The sequence below is a fragment of the Sceloporus undulatus genome, chromosome 1 (assembly GCF_019175285.1).
Source record: "Sceloporus undulatus isolate JIND9_A2432 ecotype Alabama chromosome 1, SceUnd_v1.1, whole genome shotgun sequence".
Classification (NCBI taxonomy): Eukaryota; Metazoa; Chordata; class Lepidosauria; order Squamata; family Phrynosomatidae; genus Sceloporus; species Sceloporus undulatus.
This window is the reverse complement of record NC_056522.1, coordinates 210075075-210086954: the sequence shown is the minus strand read 5'-3', so window position 1 is coordinate 210086954 and position 11880 is coordinate 210075075. Positions and strand designations below refer to the sequence as shown.

Below are 11880 nucleotides of genomic sequence, written 5' to 3'. Positions count from 1 at the left end.
ATTTGGTATAATAAACTGTATACTAGTTTTGCAAGGATTTGGTATAATTAACTGTATACTAATTTTGCATGAATTTGGTATAATAAACTGTATACTAGTTTTGCAAGGATTTGGTATAATAAACTGCACATGAAACCTATGGTTTGGGGAAAATATGTGTTTATATAACTTCAGCTTGCCAGTCAACTTATGCCAACCTCATGCATTTCATTAGGGTTTTCAAGGCAAGGAATACCAGTTCCTTCCTCCGAAATATAGCCTACAGCATCTAGTAGATCACATGGGCAGACCCTGCTTAGCTTCCAAGATCAGATGGGATATGGTGCCTTTAGGGCATTCTTAGTATGTAACAGCTCTCTCCCCTTTGGCCCTCACTTGCCCAGATCCTTGCCTCATCCTCTTTGGAAATATATCTGAGGCCCTCAACAGACCAGCAAAAAATTACAGCATAAGGACAGAGTGGGGGTGTGACAACCGCTTGCCACCCATCCCTGTGCCGGTGTCCCTCCACCCAACCAACCACACGACACACGGCATCACACACTGCACCCAAGAGCTGCAGAAAAGCCATGGTGGCTGCTATGGTGCCCTTTTTGCAGCTTCTTTTTGCACCATGGACCTGCTGGCTCTTAATTGTGGTCTGCCGAACCCCTGAGTCAAGAATGCGGCTAGGTGGCTGTAAGCTTCCCGTCTGCATTTCTAGGTATATTCCAGGCTATCCAGCAATCACCAAATTGGATAGTGTGAATTTTCCACTCTGGAAGATGCCCAAGAAATACCTTTGCAGCCTGATGGTTTTCCAATAAATTATGGGACTGTTGAGTTTAACAAGCAGCAAAGTAGCTATGACCAGTGGCATCACTGGGGTGTATGTGTGTGTGTGCAGACCGCACCAAGTAACACCCTAAAGAGGGGGTGACACCACTGCTCCTCAAACACCAACATTTTGGCAGAAACAGGCTGTGGCATTCAAAACCTAATGAAATGCATGAGGTTGGCATAAGTTGACAGGCAAGTTGAAGATACATAAATGCTTTAAGAGATGGTGGGAGTATACGGGGGGAGCTCAATGGGAGGAGAAAGGAGTGGCCCCAGACTTTTTTAAAATTAAATTTCAAATTTCAAAATTTAATTTTTTTAAAAAATGAAATTTTTGAAATGTTTCTTTTTTAAAAAAATTTAACGGCATCACATTTTAGCCAAATCTTCACTCTGTGTGTGTGTGTGTGCGCACACACACACACACACACACACTTAGGTTGTACATATGATATTATAATTTGAGGGTATGATTCTAATTTTGCTAGTCATTTATGTCAGAATTATTAGCATTACATTCAATGGTACATGGGAATTATGATTTATGAGTAACATTAGTACAAAAAGCATTACTAAAGATTCTATATGGTGTAAAATGGGAGGAGGTAAATAGAATCGCACAGGGTGACACCAACCCTAATAACGCCACTGGCTATGACTGTGTGTGTGTCTGTGAAATAGCAAGCATGGTTTGCATTTTTATTTAGGGACTATGATAAACAGGGTAGTACTTTCCCTTTCAGTTATAAAACCTGTTGTTTCACAACATTTAACGTCTTTTTTAAAATCTTCCTAGCAGATTTAAGGATGCAAAGATTATCGATGAACAGGCTGTGCGATGCTGATCTTTCTAAGGTCACACAGTGTATGGAGCATGCCTTGACTGCAAAGTTTCCAAGGACACGATACGGAATTGGATGGGATGCAAAGCTTTTGTGGCTTCCACTCTCCTATGCCCCTACATTTCTGTCTGATATGATGCTGAGAATGTTTTTTTCCATTGCCAAGAGGCAGGAAAAATCCAACATCCAGGTTTCAAATGGATGTCTGACACCCGAGCTGCCAGTGTTTTGAAGCAGATGGCAGTTCATATTATACTGTCCAAATTCAGTTAATGCCACATCCTCAGAAGCTTCTGATGACAACTAAGGCCAGAAACCTGTTTTGACCCTGCTTCAGTGGAACTATGCTGGCAAAGGCAGTGGCTGCAGGGAGGGAAAAGGCCAGAAGCAAGGAATGAAGTTGAGCATTGTGGCCATAAGCTGCTCGGAGAAGCTGCAGTTTTTGTCTGTCTTTTTTCACCACCCATTCCTCAACCTTGGAAAAGGTGCAAGTGTTAACACAGTGAGACAAAATGATTCCACTCATACGGGACAGTGTGCATACCGTATATACTCATGTATAAGTCTAGAAATTTAGGTCAAAAAATTGACCCCCAAAAAACTGAATCGACTTATCCATGGGTCAATGTAAGTACTGTACCTTAACTCTTATTTAAAAGAAACCATTCCCTGGTGAAAAGCAAGAGTATAATCTGTCCTGGAAGCACTGACTCCCTCTACCCTCTCATCTATCCAGCCTTAAAACTGAGCACAAAGAGTTACATGTGCTGGAATTTTGTAAATTCTTTGTCATTGTTTTGCATTGCTTCATCCTTTAGATCCTTTGCTATATGTCCCTAAGTCTTATCTCCGACTTATCCATGGGTCATATCAAAATCCATAATTTCCCCCCCAAAACTTACCCTCGACTTATACATGAGGTCAACTTATAGTCGAGTATATACGGTATTTTCTAAACTAGTGCTGGGAAATCTTTGGACTACAACCCATATTAATTGGCCATGCTAACTTGGGGCTTGAGGCATCACAGATTATACCTCATATTTTATCAGCCATCGTACATTTCTCTTTCTTCCTCATGGATAGATTTTGAATTACACTCCATTCATCTGATGGATTCCACGTATGTTTATGCTATAGTAATTTTAGCTCCTTGGGTGTTCTGAATCCCCAGCATCCCTTATCATACCCTGTGGTGGCTAGGGCTGCTGGACCTTCCACATCCAGAAAGGTGCACAGTTCCCACTCACACCAATTTTAAGGAACTTCTCACTTCCTAGAAGACACACATGTTCCTTAGTCCCTATGGCAATGGCTAAGATCCTGCTCTGGAAGATGTAGCTGCACCTCTTGTCCTCTCAAAATACAGAAAGAGAGCTGGAGGTGTCTCTGTTCACCTCTCACTCTCCAGCAAAACAGAAAGGGCCACAGCTGAAAAATTAGGGGGGGGGCTTTTGTTCATTGTGTATGCAATGAATTGCAATAGCGTAAAGCAGATTACGGCACTGTAATTACTGGCCAGGATGCCAGCATCATTCTAGATTATGAATGAAATTCTACAGGATCTGGTTACCTTTCTGTAAATAATTAACATCTCCTGACCAGACCTCCCCCCCCTTTTTTTTTTATTGTATACTGGCTGCATCAAGAAAATGAAGTCCATTCTGCTAATGATTGGAATGAGGATGAATGATTTTCACCCACCTCCAACCAGCAAATGTGGCTGCAAAAGTCAGAACCCAAAACCTTCCCACAGTCTCACTCACTGGTGGGATGGTGTAGAAGCATCCATTCATCGCCAATCACTAGCACAATGGAACACCTTCTCTCAGTACAGTTGATGCCAAGTAAGATATGTTGTGGGGGCAGTTGTGCTTGAGACAACAGTGCCACAATTGTGACTATTTAGGGATCATGAATATGGATCATTTACAGATGTGTAACTCCAGGGTACGCATCTGTAAAAGTGATCCTGAATTCTAACTTGCAGCTGTTGCAAGCTCCTCTGAGGATCGTGTGGTGAAAAAGTAAGCAAAAGTCTAAATGAAAATATAGTTACCCAGTTCTGAAGGAAATTAATTCTGTGGCTTCCCAGAGGCACGGTACAGACCTCCCAAAAAGGGAGGCCTGCCAGTGCCTGTTTTTCATCCACAGCGAAGCCATAGCCACCAAACTGCATGGCTTCCCTGCAGAGGAAAAAGAACCTGCAAAAAGCGGGAGGGGGGGGGTTTGCCCCGTAGGGCGGACATTGCGAGTGTGCCAATGGCGCACTTATGACGTCTGGTGTGGTGTGAGTCACAATGGTGGCAGCCGTATACATGGGGGTGCCGCCACTGTTATGGCACCGCACCATACTAGGGTTAGGGACCGTGCAGTTGCCATGCGGTCCCTTAACCCTAGTACAGTGCCACCATGGTGCTTTAGCCCTGGGTGTACCGCACCAGACACTTTTGTCCATTCTTATTCCACACATTCTATAGTTAAGCCTTTGCATTAAAAAGCAGTTTCTGACATTGAGTTTTAGCATAAAGAAGTGTTGAATACAAATGTCTTTCTGCCTGAAAATTCTTCATCACTACCTGATTGATGTACACAGTGGTTTTGATAAGAGAGAGGATAAAATGTATGTTTGTTCATTGTTTTCTGATTAATAATTAGTAGCTGGTTTAATAGTATGGGCAAAATACCCTAAAGGCACCAGATCCCTTCTGATCTTTAAGCTAAGCACTCATTCCTGGTTAGTAGTTGGATGGGAGACCACCAATGAATACCTGCTCCCGTAAGCGGTATTTCAGAGGAAAGAACTGGCAAAATCACCGAGTATTCCTTGACTAAGAAAATTATGAAATCATGGCCTGTGAAATTTATGGTTATTGTAAGTTGACAGGCAACTCAAAGTACACACATGTGTACACACACCGTTGATTCAAGTGAGTTTAACCTATTTCAGTGGTACATACTATCTCAATCATCACAATATCCTAGCAATGGACGAGGTCAGTACAGTAGTAGTCCAGAATACAATCATTTTTTGGGAATGCCAGGCAGAATTAGTCAGATACCTGTACAATCGAAATGCTTGTCAAGATCCCTGTACTAAATTGGAAAATAGTTTCTGATGGAAGTGGACTGATAGGTCTGTGCCGGTTCCAAGTCATTTACTGAAATAACTTAAGGTCATAAAGATGATATAAGACCCATCACTAGTCTCAGTTTCTGCTAACCGAGCAGTTTGGAAACATGTAAGAGTGCAAGTAGATAAATAAATGCCACTCTGGTGGGAAGGTAACAGCGTTCCATGTGCCTTTGTGTTTAGTCATGCTGGCCACATGACCCACAGTTGTTTTTGACAACGCTGGCTTCCTCAGCGTAGTAATGGAGATAAGCACCGCCACCTACAATTGGACACAACTAGATAATTACATCAAAGGGGAAACCGGTACCTTTTTTACTTTACATTTTTTACTTTTAACTACTCATGGGGGAGGAGAGAGTGATGAGATTCAATCAATTACAATGCAGTACATCCAATCAGTTACAGAACACAGAAAATGATAAAACACATTAAATTTATTCAGCAGCATCATATTCCAGTTTTTTTCCTTAATCAAATTACATGTCAAGATAATAAACCCATATTAAAAGAGGGACAGCACTTAGCTTTGAGAATTTAGGTATGAGTTATATATATAAAAGCACCAAACAGTAGCATTACAGGAGTAGCTAAGCCAGGAACACTAAACATCAGTTTAAGACTATACATTCCTGGAGTGGCACATAAGACTTTCCTTAAAGGGTTAAAATGTTTACTATACCGGCTAATCCGGAGTAAAACTTAACAAGATGCATAGTACATGAAAGTATCAGTAAAAATGGTTCCCTTTCTATTATTGCCCACCTCAGGAAATAAATAGTCAGCAAATATCAAAAATGTTCACATGAAAAATAAAAAGAGAGAAGGGAAGAGGAGCGGCTCATTTTAAAGTGTACCAGCATCATTTACATGCTATGGCACAGAAATCAAACATCTTGGTTGACTGGGTACTATCGTTTTAACATTAAACAAATTACTTGAAGAGAGAATAGAATTATCTCACTGCTGATTGGCTGGGTGGGGGGATATTACAATTTCAAAAGGTGAAAGCAGTAAGAATGTAAAACATCCTATTTTCCCATGGACAGCAGCAATGACATTTCAAAACTAGGCCCTTAGGAAAATAGAATAATTAAGGGAAAGAACTATTCTGTTTCCAGCAGGCAAAATATTAGTACAAGAAAAACATGTTGTGCCATTTGTTTTGCTCTCTTCCCCAAGAGAGTTATGGATGTTCTGTGTAGCATGGTACAAAGAGGCACCTATTTTTCACATATTCTGGTATTGAAAGTAAGAGAGGAGAGATGCACTGTAGCACTGGTACCCACTTGGCAGAGTGCTGCCTATAAATATGCATTCCAAAGGACTTAGCAACTCAATAGATGGCCACTGCATTCCCCCTCTACATTATTCAATATAATTATTTATACAGAGGGTATATTTCTAATGATACAATTTCACAATAGAGTCATACTAATACATCCAACAACCAGATAATCTTTCAGAAATTTACAAATGTACAGTATATTTATAACATTACTTTCAGAGAGTGTCAGTGCAAAGATATACATATAGTACACTGTGGTAATTGCTCATAAAAATAGGCATTGGCATGTGTAAAAACAACATCAAGGCATGGTTTCAACAGGTGTCTCCAGCTAAAGGCTAAATATATTTCTTTATAAAGAGATGTGAACCATTTTTTCCTTCTGCTTATAAAAATATATGTGCAAATGGTTGTGCCTAAAGATTCCCTGTTTGAATTAGTTATACAACAGAGTCCTCTTTTACTAGATTGGCGGTGTCTTTGAATGAATCCTCAGTTGCTGTATAGGCTAACGGTTGATCTCTTCTGAGAATAATCTTCTGAGGCAGTGAGGGAGATGGTGGAGGGACATTCACAGTTTCTCCTTGGTGCTCCTTTTCCATCTGAAACAATAAGTGCATTGTCTAATTGTCCCAGGTTGCATTTTACAGGAACTGGACATCCAGTTTTAATGAGACATATAATGTCCTAAAACCGCCCTTTCAAAGTGATTTATGCACCACTTTATTTATTCATCCAGTACTGTTTGTATGCATGGTACTTTACAGAGTATAAGAACAGGTCTCTGCCCTAGGGATTGTGCCATCTAAAACCTGAGACAGGTAGAAGAGGAAAGAGAGGGGGAACCTGGGGGGGGGGGTGGTAAAAGAGGGAAACAATACATAGTTGTTTCATGTATGTTCTGAGGCTGAGTTATAGACTAAATTTCAATAAGATATGAGAAGTAGGGAGTTGTGCCAAAAGCTGCACAATCTTGTACTGAGTACTTTGTTTGGGGAATAATTTGTGTGAATCATTGTGTGATGTGCAGAGCTGTGGTTTAGGAGTCAAATTCCTCTCTCTGCCTCAGTGGTTTTCTTCTTCACATGCAAGATATTTATGAAGGGTTGTGTGGAATCCATTGTGTGATTTTATGTTTAATGGTGCAACCATGTAGTTCCTGGAAGGAGATCCCTAAGGGCCACAGGGTACTACAAGAAGGTCTCTTCTACAGGCAGCACAAGCTTTTGTAGACAAAAGCCTGCTTCATCAGGTGTATGAAGAGAAGTGCATTGGAACAGATATTTTATAGCTGTGAAAGATCTGTTCATAGGCACTTACTTCACTCCATGGGTCTAATGAAGTTGACATATCTGCAAAAGCTTATGCTACAACTTCTTTCTCCCAGCTAGTTTCAAAGGTGCTACAAGATCCCTTTGCACAATGATCCAGATTCACACAGCTATGTCTCTTAATTCCTCTACAAGCCGTGAGGGACATCTATTGGGAGAGAACAAAAAAAGGGTCTGCCTGTGTAGGTCCTCCCAGAATGGGAGTAGAGGATTCCCACGCTACAGCTGCTCTGAACAGGAGTAAGGATGAGAGCAGGGTGTGCCGGAGTAGACTGGGAGCATTACCAGATCTACAGGAACTCAAGGCTCCTTGTTCTCTGAATGTGGCCTTGAAACAGAGGAAAAGCTATGGCAGCTCAAATGTATTGAATTTCACTCCTACTGGAGGCAGGAATTTGTCAGCATCCCTCCAATAGGGTGAACTCTACTTCTTTCCCTTTTCCTCCCTAGGTGGTATGAGCCCAGGAGGATTAAACTGTAGTTTCTTCCCCACTGATTTTCACTCCCCTTGCCTCCACAGAACTGCCCTTTGTGTCACATCCATCACTGCCCCAACAGATACAGTCAAGATTCAACTTTCCTTTGACTGATAATGAATCTGAGACATTACCTCTGAGTAAATAGGATTTTCAAAATTAGTACTCTGTTTCAGTTTTCTTTTAAAGATGCTCCACTTTGACTCCTGAAGATTAAAAAAAGGAATGACACTCATTAGTATTCTTGTTTGCAGTTGTAATTCAGTGACAATTAATCAACCAAGGTTTTAAAAAGTATGCATCTAACAAACAGAAAAACCTGATAAATGTAGCACTTGATTCAACTAAGGTGCAGACAAGGCAATGGCAGAGAGACAGGAGACCAGAACAGATTCATGAGTGAATTAAATAGGCCCTAGCTTTCCTAATGAAAAGCTTCTAGCCTATTTGGCACAGAAAGGGCAAGTACCCTGGTCTCTCTGATCCTCAAACTGTCTCTGTCAGTCTCTTTGCTAGGAAGGTGTCCTGGGAGGAAGGCTGCTTTAAGGTAAGCCTTCTGTATATGCTGCCACCACTCAGATGAAGCAGCCAGAGACCCTGCCCTACAATGGGAGGAGAGCCAGCTTGGTTTCAGGTGAGCTGTGTGTTGATGCAACACATAGGGTGAGCAAACAAAGAAATAACCAAAGGGAAAAAAGAAACCTGATTGTGCTTGCTATGAGGAAGGTGAAAGACCTCAGAACCAATCCATAATAAGTAGGCCAGGGGTACATGCCAGACGGATTGAGTTTCTGTTTTCAGTCTTTCCCTGGACCCAGTGGACAAAGGTAATTGGTCTGGGGCACTTCAGTTTGTCTTCGAAGCCCTGCCCACATCCACTGAGGACAATGGGGAGTTCTGATTGGCTGTTCTTGTGCCACCTCCCAGACTTGCCCACAAAGGAAGAAGGGTGCCTTCACACAATGCCACACTTCTGCAGGCACACAAACAGGGTTTCAGTAAACTGGAAACTTCCTGGGTTTTTTTTTTTTTAAATCACTTTCAGTCCTGTTAAATTTAACACTAAAAATATCTAAATTGGAGTGGGCAAAAGTGGGACCTCTGTGTGGGACCTTCCAACACTGTTTTTGTGACCATCAATCCCTCTGGACTCCTCCTCTCACCCCCTTTCTCCCCTAAAAAGAATGAATTCTTTCTTTTTGAAATCCACAGGAATGGCAATTCATTTTTCAAACCGTTATCAGGGACCCTCTGCACTGTTTGATATTAAAACTCCCATGGACTTAAATACCACTTATGGTTTTGTTTTCTTTTTTCTTCTCTCTCCTTCTCTGTCACCCAGCCCCCCAGTCTCACTGTTCTTTTTACTTTTCTGGCAGCCTGTAGAGCAATTGGAGAGTTCCAGGAATGGAAAATTAGCCTCTAGACCCACTCTAGTTGCCCACCTTCGTAGAAGGCATCCATATTCATGAAACCAAGTGCATTACAAACCATAGGAGGGGGGTGATGTACATGACAAAGTACACAAGCCCCATCCAATGCAAATGTTTCATTCTCACACATTTGACAAAACAACATTCTATTACCTGTGCAATTTCTGTGCTTGCAGGAGGCTGCTGGGCACCGGTGGACAGAGGTGTCGCATATACTGGATTCTCGAAGCTTTCATTTCCTTCACTGCTGGAAGCCGCTACCTGTTGTCACAGACAATTTGGCAAAGAGAGAACAACAAAACATATTCAGACTTGAAGATGTTGTAAGGAAAATGTATCCAAGAATAGAGAAACAATAAAGTGTTGTGCTTCCCCTTAAAGAATAATGCTACGCAATTAAAGCACTATAATTCCACTTTAACTGCCATGATTCCATTTTATGGAATGCTGGGATTTATAGTGTAGGAAGGGTCATTTTAGAATTCTTTGGCACATAATTTTAAATACCTCATGAAACTACAATTCCCACAATTGTTAAGCTGCTATCAAATTTGGTATGAAAGTGCTATAATTGTGGGTGAAAGTCAACAAAATTTCATTTGGCAGAATTTTTCACAGAATGCAACCTCATTTTATAAGGCAATTGTCTACAAAAAGGTTATGGGAAATAAAATGTTGACAGCCTTGAAAGTGCATCACGTCTTCTGTGTTGCTCAAATGGACTAACACAGCTAGCCCAGTACAAAAAATCCAATAAAAAGGAAATGGAGATATCACGATCAAACAGATGTCAGGGAATATCAAATGGATGCTGGGACTAAAGAGAAAAAAAAGGAGTAAAACATATTAGTGTGCTTGCTTACTTGTGTGGAAGGAGTTATGTTCACATCCCCAGCCCTGCTATCTTTTGTTGTATACATAGGGTTCTCAAAGGTGATTGGCTGCTTCCCACTTTCCACAGCAAAGTTTTCATTCTGAGAACAACAGCAATTTGTTATTTTCAAGTTAACATACATTTTATAAGCTTAGGTTTATAAGCTTAGGTTTTCAAATCCTAGGGGGATGACAGTATCTCAAGAGGGGCACTGGCTTCCGGCCCTGATTAATCCCCAGAGAGGGGAGACTTTTTCAGTGCCACCTTTAGATTCAGACCATGTGCCAGGGAGTGAGAGGAAGAGAAGAAAGTGTCAGGAGATAGTAGGGAGGCTGGGGCGAGTGCGTGCGTGTGGTCAGTTTGGTAGGGTCTTGGAGCAAAGGTTGCTACTTCCCCTTCCTTCCCCTTCAGCCTTTCAAAAGACAAAATCCTAGCAAAGTTAACCATTTCTTTCTCCTTTGCTCTTTCCAAAAGCAAAATCCCACAGTTGGTGGGGTTTCTGTCTTTGGAAGGAGCGAAGTTAAAACTTTTTCCTTTCTTTCTGCTCTTTCCAAAGGGACATACATGCCTTACATCAAATATAAACATTGTGTTCAGTGAGTACTGAATTAATTGAAATAACAATGTTCTAAATTAAAAAATGTTATATGAGTATACATAAATGTGTTAACAAAAATATGCACATGCGCACACACAATTTTTATCCATATACTCTGGGGTGTGGAATTCAGAACCATTGCCTTAAAGCAAAGCGTAACTATAACACATAGTACAGAAAATATTGATGGTCAACAAATGAAGCAGTAGTAATGTTAATCCTGGGAGGATAATAATCACCATCCCTTTCTGAACTATAAACTTTCTCAAAATATATTCAATCTAGCAGGAACATCACCATTTTTGTTGCCTTACTTCATATGTCAGGCAGAGGTACTTGAGATCATCAAAATAAGACAGTGCTCCAAATGTGGTTGCATACTGATGCTCCACAAATCATTTAAAAATTGGGAAAAATAAATACATCTCTCTACCACTCCTTCAAAAATACCATGAAATAGCAGTGAAGTCCATATACAACCAAACAACCAAGAAATGTCAAAAAAAAAAAATCTGCTAATTAAGCAAAATATTATGATCTGTTCAGTTTTCATGGTGAAGTGGGAGATTGTTTGTTGTTTTACAGTGAACATTTGCTAGTGCAACAGTGGGATTTGGCAGAAGGATGGGGAGGGTGGAATCTGCAACTTCCCCAGCACCTCAAAACTTTCTATGGATAGCTTGACAATCTTCCAGAGATAGTTTTGGGATGTCTCCAAGGGCTACAGCTAGAGGGGAGGGGAACTCAGTTGGGTGGACACTGCAGCACCAGGTATCACTGGATTTAGGCCAGTATGACTTTTTTTCTCCTCTAAGGCTGATGCCACACTGTAGAAGCCACACTGTAGAAATAAAGCATTCTAACACCACTTTAACCTCCATGGCTCAAAGCTACAATGTCCTGGGATATGTAGTTTGTTGTAGCACCAGAGCTCGCTGGCAGGGAAGGATAAATATCTCACAAAACCACACATCTCAGAATTCCATAGCATTGAGCCATGGCAGTTTTTAAGTAATACAAAATTGCAATATTTCTGCAGTGCAGATGCCACTGTAGACAGGGTAGGGGTGGTAGGCAGCACTGTAG

The 11880-nt window shown here is 41.1% G+C and overlaps 1 protein-coding gene and 1 pseudogene across 8 annotated transcripts in view; one reads left to right on the top strand and one right to left on the bottom strand.

Annotated features, from left to right (window-relative positions):
• LOC121921742 overlaps positions 1 to 2135 on the top strand; it is a 12942-nt pseudogene extending 10807 nt beyond the window's left edge.
• Positions 2136 to 5213: 3078 nt separating this feature from the next.
• The window catches only part of LRP2 (LDL receptor related protein 2), a 200915-nt gene continuing 194248 nt past the window's right edge, over positions 5214 to 11880 (bottom strand). For all 8 annotated transcript variants that reach the window (XM_042450031.1, XM_042450041.1, XM_042450070.1 and 5 more), the window contains 4 exons: positions 10186 to 10296; positions 9476 to 9583; positions 8024 to 8095; positions 5214 to 6684 (listed from right to left, as the gene is read on the bottom strand). In XM_042450031.1, coding sequence (XP_042305965.1) covers positions 6523 to 6684; positions 8024 to 8095; positions 9476 to 9583; positions 10186 to 10296 — 453 coding nt within the window. In that variant the 3' untranslated portion in view covers positions 5214 to 6522. The remainder of the gene's footprint in view (positions 6685 to 8023; positions 8096 to 9475; positions 9584 to 10185; positions 10297 to 11880) is intronic.